At 50.6% G+C, this 17610-nt stretch overlaps 1 protein-coding gene across 1 annotated transcript; it reads right to left on the reverse strand.

Moving 5' to 3' along the window:
* Positions 1-744: 744 nt before the first annotated feature.
* Positions 745-9559, reverse strand: LDLRAD1 (low density lipoprotein receptor class A domain containing 1). Its single transcript, XM_060083837.1, has 6 exons — positions 9539-9559; positions 8984-9035; positions 6240-6368; positions 4004-4141; positions 2103-2231; positions 745-893 (listed from the first exon to the last, which is right to left on the reverse strand). The coding sequence occupies exons 1-6, from the start codon at positions 9557-9559 to the stop codon at positions 745-747; spliced, it is 618 nt and encodes a 205-aa protein (XP_059939820.1).
* Positions 9560-17610: the final 8051 nt, after the last annotated feature.

Raw genomic sequence — 17610 nt, forward strand, 5'->3', positions numbered from 1 at the left:
TCACTCAGGCTCCGGAACCAAAATACAATCCTTACTTGAAGGAACCTGGGCTGTTTTGTTGGGCAGCTGGTCACGGGGTGAGGGTGGGAGTGGTTGGGAAGAGAAGGGATGGATGGGGGAGGGGTGGGTCCTCAAGGGGTTCTTCCTACAGCTCAGAGCTTCCTGGGGTGGCTTCCTAGGGACAGGATGACAAGTACCCCGTCTCACGTGCATCTCGTGATCCATCAGTGGGACCTGCTAGGATTACTGAGCTGAGAAAACACTGAGGCTGCATCCAAGCCCAGCAATATCTGCCTTAGGTACCAAAAGGGCAGGAAGTGGCATATACTTCATATATGTGCCATCCATAAGGGCTAAAGTTCTCAGCTTGGTGTTTAAGCCCAAGACTTATCTTTTCTCCAAGGGGTGACAAGGTCAGTATCTGCAAGCCTGTCTTGGAGTGGAGGAGCAGATTTCCTCTGTGTGGCACCAGAGGCAGGCCTCCAACCATGGAAGCAGATTCCCTTCATCTTTGTTAGGAGTTGCCTAACATGGTAGTGAGCTCCCCGTCACGGAAGAATTCAAGCAGAGGCTGAAAAACTTGAAAGCAGGAGAGGCAATTCCCATTCAGAGACAACGGTGTGTAGATCCCACTACAGGATCTCGAAGGCTCCTTCCTGCCCTTGTGTACTTGGATTCATAGCACATGTGACAGGTTATCAGTGCCATTCCAACCAGCCTCCCACTCTGGCCTGGGTGACCCATTCAGGGTCCAGGACAGGAGTACTCATCAGACCAGTCAGAGCAGTGCTGCACGTGATCACGGCAGAGGCTCCTGGGGATACAGCTGCAATATTTGAAGACAGTCGAGGGACAGCGCCACCAGCCAGGGCCGCAGGGCGGGCACAGAGTCACTGGGAAGACAGAAGAGCAGCTGCTCTGTCCTGGAATGCCCCGTGCACCAGGGCACTCTTTAGCTCTGAAACCTACCATTGCCTCCACAGCCCTGCCCCATCTGACACGGGTTGATTATATTCCTTATTTCCCTGGAGAAGAGAGAATCTGGACTCCCCAACTCATAGGCTGTGCGACCTCAAGCAAGTCTCTCACTCTGTCTGAACCTCAGTTTCCTCATGTGCTCAAGGTTGTTATTAAGGAAGATAGGCAAAGCGCCAGGCCCACAGTCAGTGTTCAGTTACTAGTGGGCGCATATAGTCTCCCATCCTCCTCTCTCACCCTGATTCGGTCCCACCAGCCCGCTTATGATTCCCTGAGGGCACCTCACAGACCTCCCTCCTTTGCCCTGGACCCTGGGCCTCCAGCATTCTTCCCTGCACGCCCAGCCTCTGCCTGTTGAAACCCTGTCCATTTTTTAAGGCCTGCTTGAATACTGCCTCTTCTGAGAAGTCTCCCTTGATGATTACTTCTCCTATCCACCCCCTCCACAAAAAAACCTCTCCAGGACCCCAGCACTTCCTTTTGGCATCATCATGATGTGAATCCTGGGGGTGGGACATATGTTTGACTCCTGACTGTGACCCAGCAGAACCTGACACCAGGCCAGCCCCCAACAGTGCTCAGAACATGTTTGTGGGTTGAACACTGGGGAAGAAATTGAAGGGAAACTCTGGAGCAGTGAAAGAACTCGTCTTAGAGTCAGGAGACCTGGGTTTACACCCAAGCCCCCTTCCTATCACTCATCATACTAAGTCACTTCTCCTCTCTGGTCTCAGTTTACCTACATATAAATTGGGGCCAGCGATTCCTGCCTTCCTTTCCTCGCAGGGTTGTTGGGCGGTGCAGAGAAGATGAAGGAAGCCCAGGTTCAAACCCCAACTGGGCCATGTACATACTCCTTGCATGACTGCCCTCTGAGTCCCAGTTTCCTCATCTGCGACCCTGAAAGCAAGTTTTCCACCACAGAAGAATAACTCTCCAGAAGGAGCCCCTTGGAGTGGTAGTGAGCACCCTACCACTTGAGGCATTCAAGGAGGAGTGGAAAACTTCTTCCTAGGATGCAAGAAGGGGATGCAGGGGGAACTTCAGAGATTCTCTGTTTACCTTCTGCCCTCTGGCCACTGCCTGACCACCTGCCCCAGCCAAGCTTGTGCCCAGACCCCCACCTGGGCTCAGTTCATCTGAGCAGTCCCCACAGTTGTTGATCCCATCACACTTTTGGTCTGAGTAGATCCAGGAAGCGGGGTCTCCGCAGTGAGCCACGAGGAAGCCAGGGAGGCTCTGGGGCATGTCTCCTACAGAGGGAGAGATGAGGCAGGAGGAAGTCCACATCTGGCGGCAGCTGCCTCAGGACTATCTGGAGGTGGATTGTCCTGGCCACCCTGGTAGCTGTCAAACTCGGGGTCACTGCCCATCTATCCAGGAAGGGCAAAAGGAGGTTTCTTGGGGAGGAGGTCAAGTCAAGGAGAGAGGAGGGTTCTTTCCTTGTTCACCCAATAGAATGCCCAGAGCCACTTCTCCCTTCTCAGCTCTTGCGCCTTCCCACTCCACGCCATTGCTTGCTTTATTCCTCCCTCCAGAAAAGTCCTCTTTGACACCTGTCCAAAACCATTCCACCTGCAAGTCCAGGTGCAAGCTCCTTCACCTCCAGGAAGCCTCCTCCTACTGGAACATAACAAGAATAAATATGAAGCCTTGCACTTGGGTCCCAGAACTCAGGGAATGTGGGATCACATGCTTTGTGAAAGAGAGTCAGAGTATCTTTCTTGAAAGTGGGTTCTGTGTTAGACAGCAGTGTGACAGGTGTACCAAAAATTAACACAAACTCAGGCCACATCGCTAGAGGTATAACCCAGACTTGGGAGGGGAAAAGCCTTTGTTCCTTGGACTCACCAGAGCCAGCCAGAAGTGCCATGGATGCTTCTGGGGCCAGCCCAGGGAGAGGGACATGGGCATTTGGTATGTGCTCTGTAGAGTGCTGGTGGAGTGGGGAAGACCAATCATAAGGGCGTGACTGGGAGTTCAGAGGGCAGCCCGGGTAAGAGGACGCTCATGGGGGACAAGAAAACAATCTCCAAATCCATCCAGTGCCATCATCATGGGAGGCAGATTGAAATGTGGTTCTTGGGGGGCAGGGGTTAATGAGAGGGAGGAGTTGGAACCAATCAAGGATGCTACTGGGAGGCGGCTCTAAACTCAGTACAAGGGAGACGTTCCCATGGAAAAACCAGGCAATGACGGGAGCAGCTGCCTCAAACTGTAGTGAGCTTTCCCTCCTGGGAGTGTGCAAGCAGGGGCAGAGGGGATTTGGGCATGAGCTGGGACATGGACTAGATGACCTTTAAGATCTCTTCTGGTCTTGAGGGTCCATGATGCAATGGCCCTCCCCCCATAAGCTACCCCATCCCACCACCCCGACCCACCAGACTCTCTCCCTCCTCTGGGGCAAGCGCCACGCTCCTCTCTCTTGAGAACTGTGAGGTCTCTAAGGTCTGGGACTAGACCTTCCCATTCTTTCATTCATTCATTAATTCACTCATTTCATCATTTATTCAGCAAATCATTCTGGATACCTCTCTGTGCAGTGCCCTGCACCAGGCACTGGACCCCAATATCAAGCAGATTAGGTTTGCCCCAAAGGAGTTCACAGTCTGATGGGGGTGGCAAACATGCCAATTGAGAGTGACAACCAGTGTGACTAGGGCTGGGGTGTAGGGAAGCATAGGGGTTGTGAGAGCCCAAACGAGGGAACTTAATTTAGTTTGGGCGTCAGGGAAGGCTTCCTGGAGGAGGTAGCACTTGAAATCTGCCTTGAGGGTTGTACACAGGTTCTCTGGGCACGGAGACGCACAGAGTGGAGGCATCCCCTAGTGAGGGCACATGTGTGTGCGTGTGAGTGGGACGGGGTCGGGGGGAAGATGTTCCTGGCTGAGGGCAGCATATAAGCAAAGGCCTGAGGACATCAGGGTGCCTGGTATGTTCAGGGGTGGTCGAGCTTCAGTATGGCTGCAGGGAGAGCTGGAGTTGGGGGGGACAACTCCCAAGGGGCCCTGGAGTAACTACTCACGGCACAAGGCCTCCTCCTCGTCCTCGCCGTGGGCACAGGTGTGGACGCCATCACAGACCCTGCTGGCTGGGATGCAGCTCCTCCGGTCATGGCATAGGAAACCCGTCCTGTTCATCTGTGTCACGCAGGGCTGGGCCCCTGAGTGGGCAGGGCGAGCCCCAGAAGGGTCAAGGGTGGTGTTTACAAGGGCATCACCAAGTTCTCCCCACTGAGCCCCACCTGAGCTGGGGTGAGAGGCTGGGGCAGTGGGGAGGACACTGGGCCCAGTGTCGGAGATTGGGGTCCAAGTCCCAGCCCAACCACTTGCCGGCTGTGTGACCATGGGCAGATGACCCAACCTCTCTGTGCCTCAGGTTCCTTTCTGCAAGATAGGGATCATAGCACACACCCCACAGGACAGTTGGGGAGATTACATAAAAGCCTCTGTGTGAATAACCCTAGAGAGAATGCAGAGAAAGTCATGGTTTATTGAATGACTGTCTCACGGGAAGTTCCTGAGGACAGTGCTCAAGTCAGTGAAGTGGCTTTCACGGTGGGGCTCCTGGTGCAGGTGAAGGTGTCAGAGGCAACGTCCTGGGGCTGGCTGGGGACCATGATGCCACAATCCCTTACATCTGGGACAACTTTACGGGCTGCAAAGCGCCTTCACATTTTTATTCTGTTGTTTCCCCAAAAACCTCTGTGAGGTGTCATCATTAGCCCCATTTCACAGATGAGGAAAGTAAGACTCAGAGAGGTGTGACATGCCCGGCCACACGGCTAATAACCCAGGCTTCTGCCTCTGCTCTTTCCTGAGGCCGGGTCGCCTCCCCAGTGTCCAGGAATGGTGGGGACCATCTGAGTGTCCATCCTCTGAGAGTTTTCCCTTCCATCCCACTGCGGGGAACACCCGGCCCTGGGGCTGCCCCCAAAGAATTAGGGGAGAGAAACTCACAGACAGGCTGGGAGGTCCAGCTCCGCAGGCTGTGCATGTGTACACGCGTGAGTGCAGGTTGGAGGTGGGAGCGGGTTTGTGCCTGTGTGTTTGTGCACATGTGAACCACGGCTCATCTCCTGGAACTGCCTCAGCTGGTGTGAGGGGGCCGACCCTCAGAGACAGTTACATTGTCACACACACACAACTGCTCACACAGACATACATCAATACACTCGCACATACACAGACGTGCACACATATGGGCACACACACACAGATATGTACCTGCATACACAGACATGTGCATAGACACCTGCACACACACATACACACACACATAAACACACAGACACACAGGTACATACACGCAGGCAACTCCTTGTGTGCTCACATCTATCCCCAGTGCCCATGCTCAGGCATGTAGTGTACTGTGGATTTTACCCCCTACTCCACCTGTCCCCTTAGCACCTCCTGCTAGGTGACAGAGCCATCTCTTAGAAAGGTAGGTCTACTGACACCCTGCCCCCAGCTTAATCCCCGCCCATGGCTCTCTGGATGGTGAGCCCCCTCCCCAGTGCAGCCTTTGAGGCCCTGGGCCTCGGCCCCACCCGCTGCTCTGTCCTTCGTGTCCACTGACCTTCTCCTCACATTTCCTCCCACCCCAGGGACTCTGCACAGGGTGTTCCCCGTGGTTTTCCTGCCACCCCTTCCACTAACCAATCCCACTTTCCCTTCATGCCTCAACCCCCTTTCACTGCTCAAGGAGCCCTTCTTGACTCCTGGACTGGGTCAGAGCCCTGCTTCAGACTCTCAGAGCCCCCATTAACCCTGCCTTACTGTACTTATTGGATTAATATCCGCCTCACTCTCCAAACTGTTAGCTGCATGATGGCAGGGTCGGTGTTGGGGCTCACCACTGAAGTCGGGCCTCAGGGATATGTTGGACAGGTCCCTGTCCCCTGTGGCGAAGGCAGACATGCAGATGGATGGCACCACCCCGGGTGACCAGACTGGGGGAAGAGGAAGTGTGAGAGTTATGGGAGCTGAGACAAGGCTCCTTGTCTCAAGGCAGGCAGGGAAGGCTTCCTGGAGGAGGTGGCATCAGAGCTTGGTCCTCTCAATAGCTCATGCTTATAGATGTGCAAATGGAAGCTCAGAGATGTGTATATGTCAGTGTCTGTGTGTGTCTGCACATGCACCCTAAGGAACTTTCCAAAAGTCATTTCATGGAGAAGCCAGGCAGGGTCAGTTTTCCCCCATCTCTCTGTGTCCCCATCCCTTCCCAACAAGTCTGACCCACCCTCTCTTGCCCACCCTGACCTGGCGTGCGAGGTGGGGGTCCAAGGATGGCGACCAGGGTAATCAGGGCTGCAAGAGTTGCCAGCAGGAGCATCAGGAAGGCTGAGAGGCAGGCCCCTCGGCACGAGCAGCAGAAAGGGCTCCGGTCTGCTGTGTAGGGTGGGAAACCAGTGATGGAGCAGCCAGTGCTGGGGCCCAGAGATTCCCTGCCCTGCCCGCTACAAGTGGTCCCTACCCACTGGGGTCCTGGGGGCAGGACAGGCTTCCCTGGAGGAGAGGGCTCCCAAGCCCACCATTATGTTCTCGGCTCTGCCTGTGGGCCACCCTCACCAAACACCTGTCTCTGGCCCAGGTCCAGTTGCTGGTGAGTGGCAGTCATGATGAGGGTCCCAGGTCTCTGCTCCACCCCCCTCACCCTCCTGTCCTTCCATGAGGCTGTCTCCTCAGGAGGAAGAGAGAGATGTACACCTGTGTATCAAGCCCCTACCATGGGGCAGAGACCAAAGCAGGTCCTTCATAGCCATTATTTGTATTTTTCAAGACAACATTTATTTTATAAATGAGGAGACTGAGGCTCAGAGAAGAAAAGTTTCAGGTCACCTTCTGTGGAGCTGGGATGTGAATCCACACCTATTTGCCACCCAAACGGGTGCCCTTTCCACATGCCAACTGATTGCTCATTCTGGAGCCCGTCAGGATGCTGATTGGAATCCCAGCTGCACCACTTTCCAATTGGGCCACACTGAAAAGCCACACTTTACTTCTCTGTGTCTGTTTCCTCAAGTGGAAAATGGGGGTCATAATGCCTACCTTAGAGTTGTTGAGAGGATTAAGCTAGGTACTGTATCAGAACAGTGCTTGGGACATAGTAAGTACTGTAAAGGTTTTAGCTACTATTCATGTTTATTGAGCATCTACTATGTGCCATTCTGTATCTGAAGTACAGTGGAAATAGGTGATGTCCTCCTCCTTTAACTGACTTCAATCCTTTAATATTTGCTTGCTTGTGAAATAATGAAACAAAGTCTTCTTGGGATCCTACTAGATGCCCTGCTCTGTAGAGGACACAAAAGCAGTCACAGCTCTGATCCCCTTGCCCTCCAAAAGCTTGTAGTTGCACTTAGAAGACAAGATGTAGACAGGTAAAAAGAAGAGTGTGGGCACTCCTGTTGTCCTCTGGGGCACAATTATCTCAGAGAGGGGGCAGGAGCGGGTCTGATGCATCTACGTCCCCAGGATCCAGCCTGGGGACATAGTAGGCAGGCACACAGTAGGTGCTTTCTGAATACTCTGATCTAGAGATCCAGGAAACAAGGGAAGGGCCCAATTCAGGTCAGTTCAGGTCATTTCCATATAATCCATTCACATTTCCAGAGCTGCCTACTCTGTACTCAGACTATACCTGTACACCAGCTGCTCACAGAGCCAGGGGGCAAGTGTGGTTAAGAAAGAGTGAACTAGGTGTCATGGTGCTTGAAGGAGGGTGGGATTTCCACAGGCAGGCAAGGGGAAGGTGCAAGGAGAGGGCACTCCAGGCAGAGGGTGCCTGGATGGCATGTGGGGGACAGCAAGTGGCCCCATGTGTCCAGAGCCTGGGGTGGGCATGCATTGGGAAGGGAGACGATAGCCGATTTATGCTGTAGGAGATGCAGCATAAATCTAAAACCCATGTTTCCTGCAGCCTTAGTCCGTGGCTCCCTTGTAAACTCAGGTAACCAGGGAGACAGTGGGAAGGCTGGCAAGGAGCAGCATCCTGGTTGGCCAAGCAGCCACTCCTCAAACATTTGTGCAGCACAGGCTGGGTGGGTGGGGTCACAGGAGAGCCTCGGGGCCCATGGCCAGATGAAGGCTGCATTTCAAAGCCTGAAAGCCCTTAGGTGCCGATGCCCCAGGGCACAGATGGGAAAAGGAGGCCATTTTCCCACATCACACCCACCCTGAGCCAGGCTTGAAATAAACAAGTGCCAGCGTGGAGCAGCAAAGGCACCAGGGCTCTGCAACCAGAGGGACCCTGATTCGAATTTGAACCCTGCCTCCCTCCTCCCATCCATGTGGGATCTCAGCTTGGCTGAGCTACCTGACCTCCCTTCACCTCAGCTGCCTCATCTGTTATTGCCCCCTAATAGGAGCCCCTCTCAGAGCTGTCCTGAGGGTTGAAACAGGCCTTGCGATGCCGGGCACATAACAGGGCCTTGATCATTGATAGTTATTGGTAGAAGCTACCTCTCTGGGGCTGTTTCCTTAAACAATCAAATGAAGGCCAAGATTGGAAACACATAGAAGGTGCTTAATAAATGTGTTATTTCCTTCCTTTATTCCACAGAGGTAAAGCAAACTGTCCTGGTCACAAGGTGAGCCAGTGGCCAAGAGCAGGTGCTAAATAAGTGTGTAATCCTGCCTCTTTTATCCCTCAGAGGTAAAGAGAATCACCCAGGTCACCCTCTGAGCCAGGGACTCGACTCCAGAGCTCTTTTCTCTAAAGGTTACCGGGGGGTACTATATGTGGCACTGCGCCTGTGAGGTGGGCAGCATGCAGTAGGTGCTCCACACATGCTTGTGCATGGAGAGAATGAACCACCCTATTAAGCAAATGGCTGTCATCATGGTTGGCCAGGACGCTGGGAGCAAGTGGACATCAGCAAGGGGACAGAGGTCTGAGAGAGCGGGAGCCTTAGAGAGACCCCTTTGTGTCTCTGTAGCAACGGCCCAGCTTCAAGGGAGCCCCACGTGGGGGAGGGACTGGCCCCAGGCCCTCCGTCCTTTACCTTCCCTTCCAGGGAGGACTTTGCTTCCAGCGGCAGCAGCATTGCCATCCCCCTGCCCAAGAGAACAGAGTGAGGGGTGGGCTGAGTTGAGGCGAGGTCCAGCCTCAGGGAACCAGACTGAAAAGTTTTTCAGAAGTGTCACCAAGAGCCTCGGGGGAAACCACGGGCCCTCCCACTCCAGCATGCTGAATGCCCCAAACTCATCACGTCCATTTCACGTTCCCATACCTATGCCTGTACTGTGCCCTGGAATGCCTTTTCCTCCACTGTCCACTTGGCAAACATTCATCCTTCAAACCAGCTCAGGCGGCTCCCCTCGGAGAGGATCCCCCTGATGTCCCCTCCCATAATGTCGATCGTTCTCTCCCTTGGCCTCCTCTACCCTCCCAGCACTTATCACCTGAACCGTGTACCTGGTTCACCTGTTGGGTCCCCATAGAGAGCCTCCAGGGTGGTGGAGGACCGGAGTCACCTCAGTGTCTCCCCTCTTTACTGCCCACCCTTAGCCTGAGGTTGGCTCCCCCTGGTCAGGAGCTGTCTCAGGGCAGCTCTTACCTGGGGGAAGATCTTGTTCATGTCTCCGGCTCCTGGCTCCAGTCTCCGGGCCCTGGGTGGGTGCAGAGAACTCAGCGTGGGTTCCCTGCCTATCACCAGGGGCAGCCTGGAGGAGGGACGACAGCAGGCCTCGCCTGGCCGCACCCTCCCTGTGGGCAGGCCCCTCCCAGGCTGCCTCCCATGCGGAGGAAAGGGCAGCAGGGCCCTTCTCCTGCCTGGCCCTTCCCCACTCTGCAGTCTGACAGCCACACTCCAAGGTTGGAGTTCTCATCCCCATGTTACAGGCGGAGAGTCTGAGGTTCATAGAGGGAGAAACTGCCCTCAAGTCACACAGTGTGGGTTTGGTGGGGGCATTAGCCCAGGAATTTTTCAGGGTGTGATTTTTCCTCCACATCAATTATGAGACTGGAGGATGTCAGGCCCCGCAACTGCATGAAGATCCAGGCAGAAATAACCCAGGATTAATGTTCCAGTGGCTAAAAAGCAGGGGTCATTTTTTCATTGATGTTTGCTCAATTAAGTATGTAACCTAGGTGGAAAGAATATGCATTTCCCACTAAAATTATAAAGCAAATATAATTTTAAATTATTTTCTTTAAAAAAGTGGTCATGGGGCTTCCCTGGTGGCGCAGTGGTTGAGAGTCCGCCTGCCGATGCAGGGGACATGGGTTCGTGCCCCGGTCCGGGAAGATCCCACATGCCGCGGAGCAGCTGGGCCCGTGAGCCATGGCCGCTGAGCCTGCGCGTCCGGAGCCTGTGCTCCGCAATGGGAGGGGCCACAGCAGTGAGAGGCCCACGCACCGCAAAAATAATAATAATAATAAAATAAATAAATAAAAAGTGGCCATGTACTTTAAATTTTTCCAGAGATGATGCCTGTGATGGGGGAGGGGTGGGGGCAGGTTGCTTCCCTGAATAATGCCTTCTACCAATTCAGCTCATCCCTCTGCTGAGGAGACCAAGGTTCTGGGAGCCTAAGGGTCTGGTTGGAAGGCCTGGACCAAGGGAGGAGCGGTGTCCACCTCCAGAAGTGAGCTTGGGGGCTCCAGGGAGGGTCTCTCTGTACGTAGCCTGCCTCTGATGCCCATGGGTTGCCTAACCTGTAACCAGCCTTTTCTTTTTTGTTGGGATATAAACTACCAAGTCCACGGGGATGGGGGTGGGGTTGGGGGTGGAATGGACAGACTCAGGGGCAGCCCTCAGAAGGTGGCAGCGCTGGGAAGGGCTAAGCTCTAGGTCAGGGGAACACGGTTCTCATGAGGGCCCTGCCACTGGCTCTGCCGTGGGCAAGTCATTTCCTTTCTCCGAGCCTCAGTTCTCTTGTCCAGAAAAAGAAGGAATTGGACTGGATGAAGAGGATGTCTTAGTTTGGGGATCCCCATAATCAGACCTAAGACCAGTTTTGAAGGCAAGCAGATGTAAGAGGGAGCAATCCCGGGAAACACCGGGGGAGTGAGGGAAGTGAGGCTCCAGTAATAGGAGTGTTATCACACTCATCCCACTGTGGGCAAGAGGAACTTTCTCTTGCTAAGGAATTCGGGAGAAGATGCACCTCAGAGTCACCCCACCCGAGGGTAAGGGAACTGAGGTATGCATTTGCCACTTCTTGCCAGTCACTGGCTGAGAACTGCTGGAGGATATTTATTCCTGGCACCCCTTGGCCCACCTTAGGCAAAGAGATGCCAGTGTTGGCAGCTGCAAGCTAGGCTGATGTGCCCTGAAATGGAAGGGGCTGAGGGGTACGGGCAGGACCCTCAAGGCATGTGCTGAAGATGCATCGACATTTCACCTTGCATGCCAACTCCAACTGATTGTTGAGAGTGTCTGGAATATGAGGTTCAGAAGGATTATGAGGTCAGGACTCAGGGTTTTGTGATTGAATAGTGATGTCTGCCATGGGTATAAGAATGGAGAGTGGGGGCTTCCCTGGTGGCGCAGTGGTTGAGAGTCCGCCTGCCGATGCAGGGGACACGGGTTCGTGCCCCGGTCCGGGAAGATCCCACATGCCACGGAGTGGCTGGGCCCGTGAGCCATGGCCACTGAGCCTGTGCGTCCAGAACCTGTGCTCCGCGACGGGAGAGGCCACAACAGTGAGAGGCCCGCGTACAGCAAAAAAAAAAAAAAAATGAATGGAGAGTGGTATCATGCATGATGACCATTTTGCCATTCTGGGACCAACACATGTCCTTCAACTCTGGCTTTTCTTTCTTTTTTTTTTTAATAAACTATTTTATTTTTATTTATTTCTGGCTGCGCTGGGTCTTTGTTGCTGCTTGCGGGCTTTCTCTAGTTTTAACGAGCGGGGGCTACCCTTCATTGTGGTGCACAGGCTTCTCATTGTAGTGGCTTCTCTTGTAGCGGAGCACGGGCTCTAGGGCACGCGGGCTTCAGTAGTTGTGGCACACGGGCTCAGTAGTTGTGGCTTGCAGGCTCTAGAGCACAGGCTCAGTAGTTGCGGCACACGGGCTTAGTTGCTCCTCAGCACGTGGGATCTTCCCGGACCAAGTCTCAAACCCGTGTCCCCTGCGTTGGCAGGCGGATTCTTAACTACTACGCCACCAGGGAAGCCCTGGCCTTTCTTGACTGTGATTCTTTAGTGTTCTTTTATGAAAAGACTCTTCAGGGATGTGCAATTTCCCTTCCTCTGGACTCCTGCTCCAGTCCAGGTACAGCCACACTTGGCTGTGCTGGCAGCATTGTATCTCTCCAGGGCTCAGGCTGTCACCAAGAACCCTTGAGTGAAGGGCAACAGGGGGTCCTGGAAAGATGGAGGAGAGGCCCTGGTGCCTCAATCCCTGAACTTCCTGGTGTCACAGCCAGGTTATATTGAGGAGAAAAAGGACTTGGGCTGCATTGTACAACCTCCACCTCCACCCTGCTGGGCTCCCTTCCCTGCTTGGGCCATGGCACACCTGGGTAAACTTCTAGCAAGAGTGGGAACTTTGGAGCTGATGGTCCAAATGGTCCCACCACTAGCTGTGTGACCTCTGATATGTCACTTAACCTCTCTGAGCTTCAGCTCTCCCATCTACCTCCCTAAACTTCTTTTCCACTCATTCCTGAAGAAGGTGGTTCCCCAGTAGATGGACCCCTTCGTCCATCCCACTCAATACCTAACCAACACTGCACCAGGCCCCCTTGGCCCACCTGCTCCAAACTCTCCCTTCTTCCCCCCTCCCTTTCCCTGGGAAAAAAGTTTCAAAAACTTAATACAGAAAACTTGGAAGAATAATGTATCCACCATCCAGAGATAACAAACGTTAAAATTTTTGTCATTTTTGCTTCAGACTTCTTTTTCCATCAAGTGTAGCAAAAATTGAAGGTCTCTTTTTCCCCAGTTGTATTATTCCTTCCCTCCCTCCCCAGAGTCAACCAGTTTCCTGAATATGCCTTGCATGATTCCAATGGCTGGTTTTTACACACTCTCTAGACACACACATACACATACATCTAGAATCACAGTGCAGGGGCCCCTCAACTTTACCAGATATGGCCAAACTGCTCTTCCAGGTGGCTGTACCAGTTTGCGCTCCCATTAGCAGCGTGTGAGAGTTTCTGTCTCCCCAGTCTGAAAGTGTCAGTCTTTCCGACATCCATCTGCTGTCTGGTAGGTGTGAAATGGTATCTCGGTGTGGTTTTTTTTTTTTTTTTTTTTTTTTTTTTGGCTGTGTTGGGTCTTCGTTGCTGTGCGTGGGCTTTCTCTAGTTGCAGCTAGCGGGGGCTACTCTTCGCTGCGGTGCGCGGGCTTCTCATTGTCGTGGCTTTTCTTGTTGCGGAGCAAGGCCCTAGGCGCGCAGGCTTCAGTAGTTGTGGCATGTGGGCTCAGTAGTTGTGATTTGTGGGCTCTAGAGCTTAGGCTCAGTAGTTGTGGTGCATGGGCTTAGATGCTCCGTGGCATGTGGGATCTTCCTGGGCCAGGGCTCGAACCCATGTCCCCTGCATTGGCAGGCAGACTCCCAACCAGTGTGCCACCAGGGAAGCCCTCAGTGTGGTTTAATTTGCGTTTCTCTAGTAATTCTTATGGCTACCACCAATTGCTAACATTTATTGAACACCTATTTTGCCACATGCTGTACTACGTGTTACGTATATTAACTCATTTAGTCCTCCCAACCACAGATGATGGGAACTATTATTATCTCCATTTTACAGATGAGGAAATTGAGGCACAGAAACAATAAGTTACTTGCCCAAGGTTCACAGTTGAAAGGAGGCATAGCTGGGATGCAGACTTGGGTGGCTGAAAAGTTCACACTCTACTCCTACCTATCCCCTCACTTCTCAAAATTGTGGTCTTCGGACCAGCAGCATCCTCATCATCTGTGAGAGATGGGGTCTCACCCCAGAACTACCAAGCCAGAACCTGCATTTTAACAATGTTTTTCCATGTTATGGAAAAAGTCAAACGAACTTTTTGGTCAACCCTGTATATTGGTCATATGGGTTTCTTCCCTGGTGAATGGCTTTTTCCTATCTGTTGCCCATTTTTCTATGGGTGGTTTATCTTTTTCTTATTGATTTATGGATTTCTTTATGTTGGATTTGAATCATTTGTTGCATGGATCATACATCTCTCTCCCAGTCTGCAGCTTGTCACTTGCTTAGAGTGATTTCTGCTGGCTCCCTCCACCTTTCTAAATCCATCTTTCTTGCCCAGAACCAGGCAATAATCTCACTTCATGAAGCCTTCGGCTCTCCCCCTTACCCTGGATTTACCTTTCCCTGTATTCCTTATGGTTGAGGGCCCCATCTTACCCTGGCTGTGGCTAGCGGAGACCCTCTGCACATGAGATCAGTAAACCTCACCTTGAGTCAGGCAAACCTGGGTTTTTATCCCGATCCTGCCAAATTAATACCTACCTAATTTAAGATGGCAAGTCACAGCCTCTCTGTTTCCTCATCTGAAGAATGGGGATAAGAATACTTACCTCAAAGAGTTGTGGTTAGAACGAAGCGGGTGCACATATGTGAAAGGGTTCTGCACCCGGGGAGGGTGCAATATTGTTTCTGGATGACTTGGTTTGTTTATAATTACAAAGAGATCTGCTTGAGGGCTGGGACTGCTTCATAGTCCAGTGCCTGGCTCTGGGTTGGACAATGCTAAGTGGGCACCACAACTAGATTGACCCAGGGACCTAAGAGATCCAGACCTGCCTAGAGGTGAGGCCAAGTCCCTGCCTCAACATTTACCACTCCTCCCCTGTGCCTTCCGTAACTCTGAGAGCCCTGGCTGGCCACCTCTCCTCTCTGAGACTGTTTCCTCAATTCTAAAATGGAGATGTTAAACCCCATCCTGCTTTCCTAGAGGGATGCTGTAAGGACCCATTTAAAATGCTAGAGTGCTATAAAGGGCTTTGCAAAAGTCATGGGGAATCAATAGATAAACTTCATTATGAAATATCTAAGTAGACACTTTTACAAGACAGCTTATAATATTGCTTAGTGCAGATGATTCAAATTTTATTGATGCTTACAGACTTCAGTGTTATGAAATAATCAGATGTGGGGCTGCAATAATGACTGCATGATGGTATATCCTGAGGTAACATTATCAAGAGCTTTGGTTGAAACCTCTCATTTCTAATCAGTTGCTGATTTATTTCCATCCAAGCCTTCAATTATTGCTGCAATGTTGCAAAATAATTCAGGTATGAAAAGCATACAAGAAACAGTAAAATGAACCCAAATAATTTAGAATTGAAGAGGCAGACAAAAATATTTTACTCTTAAAACAACAAAGTAAAATTAGACAACCTCTAAACCAGGGGTTCAGTGAACTTGGATGAGAAAAAAATTAAATATTTTCACTAACTTCTAACTGAAATATAGCATTTCCTTCTATTATGAACACAGGCAACAAATGACAGGACTGTAAGCAGTACTGGGACTTCATCATTAATAGAAATCAGACATTTAGATATCATAGATGTTGCAGAGCTTTCAAAACAATAGTTTGAAATTACTTTGAAATTCCAATAGATTTAGAACCACCAGTAGGCCTTATTTTATGTGTTAATAAAGAAGTACATATATACATAATTGCAAAATTTTGAAAACACCTTAATAACTGTATTTTAATATAGTTTCCTTCGCAATCCTTCACACTTAGTTTTATGCATGTGAAAACATTATTCTGAGGAACAGTCCATAGGCTTCACCAGATTATCAAAAGAGTTCATGGCATGAAAAAGGGATAAGAACACCTGCTCTAAACAGATAAGTCATTAACATCACAGTAAGAGAACACTTAATAGTGAAATATGTAAAGCTGGCTTCAACAATTACACATTTCAGAAAAGGTATATAAACTGTACTTCAGAAATTAGTTACAGTATTGCAAGGAGTCAGAAAATTCACACTAATTGTACAATCTAGCTTTCCACAGAAGGCTGCATTTCCCACTATCTCAATCTTTTATCTCTGTCACTGTACATACCTCCACCCCCAGACTCTAGTCTAGAACAAGTAGTCAAGGAAAGAAAGATAGAAAAGGTAGCTCATACTGATGATACTCATATGCAAACATAACCTGCTCAGCAACTGGAAATGTGGTGGGAAGGGCTTAGGAACACCTGGGTTAGTTGAAGTTGAGGCTGGGCTGGCAAACCTAGAATTTGAGGATGGTGATAAGTTGACCAAGTATTGTGGTTTAAAAATTCAGTCCAACGTGAAATCTGGTAAGAAGCTTAGGAATGCATGGGACAGCCTTCCCAGTTTGCTTGGCAATACTCAGATTGTGACTGTGACCCAAAGACTAGGCTTACCATCCAAACAATAAGGTGGAGGAACAGACAGCCTTATACATAAAAGCTCAAAAATATACGTGAAACAAAATGAAATAGGATTACTGGGCATTCAAAAACAAAAACAAAACCCTGGGAAGGGAATGGAATTTCCCATTTCTCTGTGGCTGGATAAGCACAAAATTTAATAGACCCTGGTGGTTACCATAGAGCTAAGATATTGCTGGCCTCTGGACTTGCCCCTCTGGTCTATCGTGCACACTGTTGCCACGTGCATCGTTCTAAAGCACTGCAACTCTTGCTTAAAACCTTTCTATGCTTTCCACCTTGCTCAGGACCAAGTCCAGGTTTAATGAGGTCCTTTATTATGTGATCCGCCAAGCCCTATCTATAGCTATACTTTTGTATGCTCTGTGTCTGCCTGCTAAACAATTTGCTGTTCCCCACCCTCTTGCCTCTAGGTCTTTGAGCATACTGTCCCCACTGCCTGGAACACTGCTCCCTGTATTTTGTTTGGCTTCCTTTTTCCCTCTAGGTTTAAGCTTGGTTATCACTTCCTCCCGAGTTAGGGGTCCCCTCACAGTACTCCATGCTATCTGGTCACAGCACTTAACCACATTAATAATAGTCTGTCTCCCTCTTTAAAATCTGAGCGACCAGAGTTGGGCACTGGGTCTTGTTTGTTGTTGCAGTCCCATCTCGCAGCATGGGGCTTGGCACTCAGGCTCTCAAGTGGTTGTTGAATGGTTAATACGGTATCTTGACAAAAATCACTACCATGGTGTGGGGACTCAGCTGAGAATGTTATATAGACTGCACCAAAGGTTGGGGGGCCTGATTAGCTTTATCGAAAAAGGTCTAGAACCCTCTGATTCTCCACATGTGGTCCTAAGATACTTAAGAGCCCACAAAAATTATAATAGAACTATTTTGTATATTTAAAAAATCATAATGGAAATGGCACATTTATCTAAGATAAAGCCACACAGACTAATAAGGGATAAAGTTGTTTGCTTTGGGCTCAGAGTGAAAGTACCAGGTTTCACACGCTAATGAGCAGCTCAAATTGGCTCATAATACATCATATGAATTTTTGAGATAAGATTGATAGACCAGATAATCTGGTAATTTCTGATTTACAAAAAATACATCATACATAAAAGGTATTCATGAAGCTTTGTGAAAAGATTGGGAACCTTGGGCCTAAATCATTCATTATGGTGATTACTACTGTGTTTGTAATTGCCTGAATCAGTGTATCTCTTACACCAGGGACCTGAACCAAGCAAGAAGGACCTTAGGAGTCTGGGAGGTTTGAACCAGAGACTC

This window comes from Mesoplodon densirostris, chromosome 2, assembly GCF_025265405.1.
Source record: "Mesoplodon densirostris isolate mMesDen1 chromosome 2, mMesDen1 primary haplotype, whole genome shotgun sequence".
NCBI classification, from domain to species: Eukaryota; Metazoa; Chordata; class Mammalia; order Artiodactyla; family Ziphiidae; genus Mesoplodon; species Mesoplodon densirostris.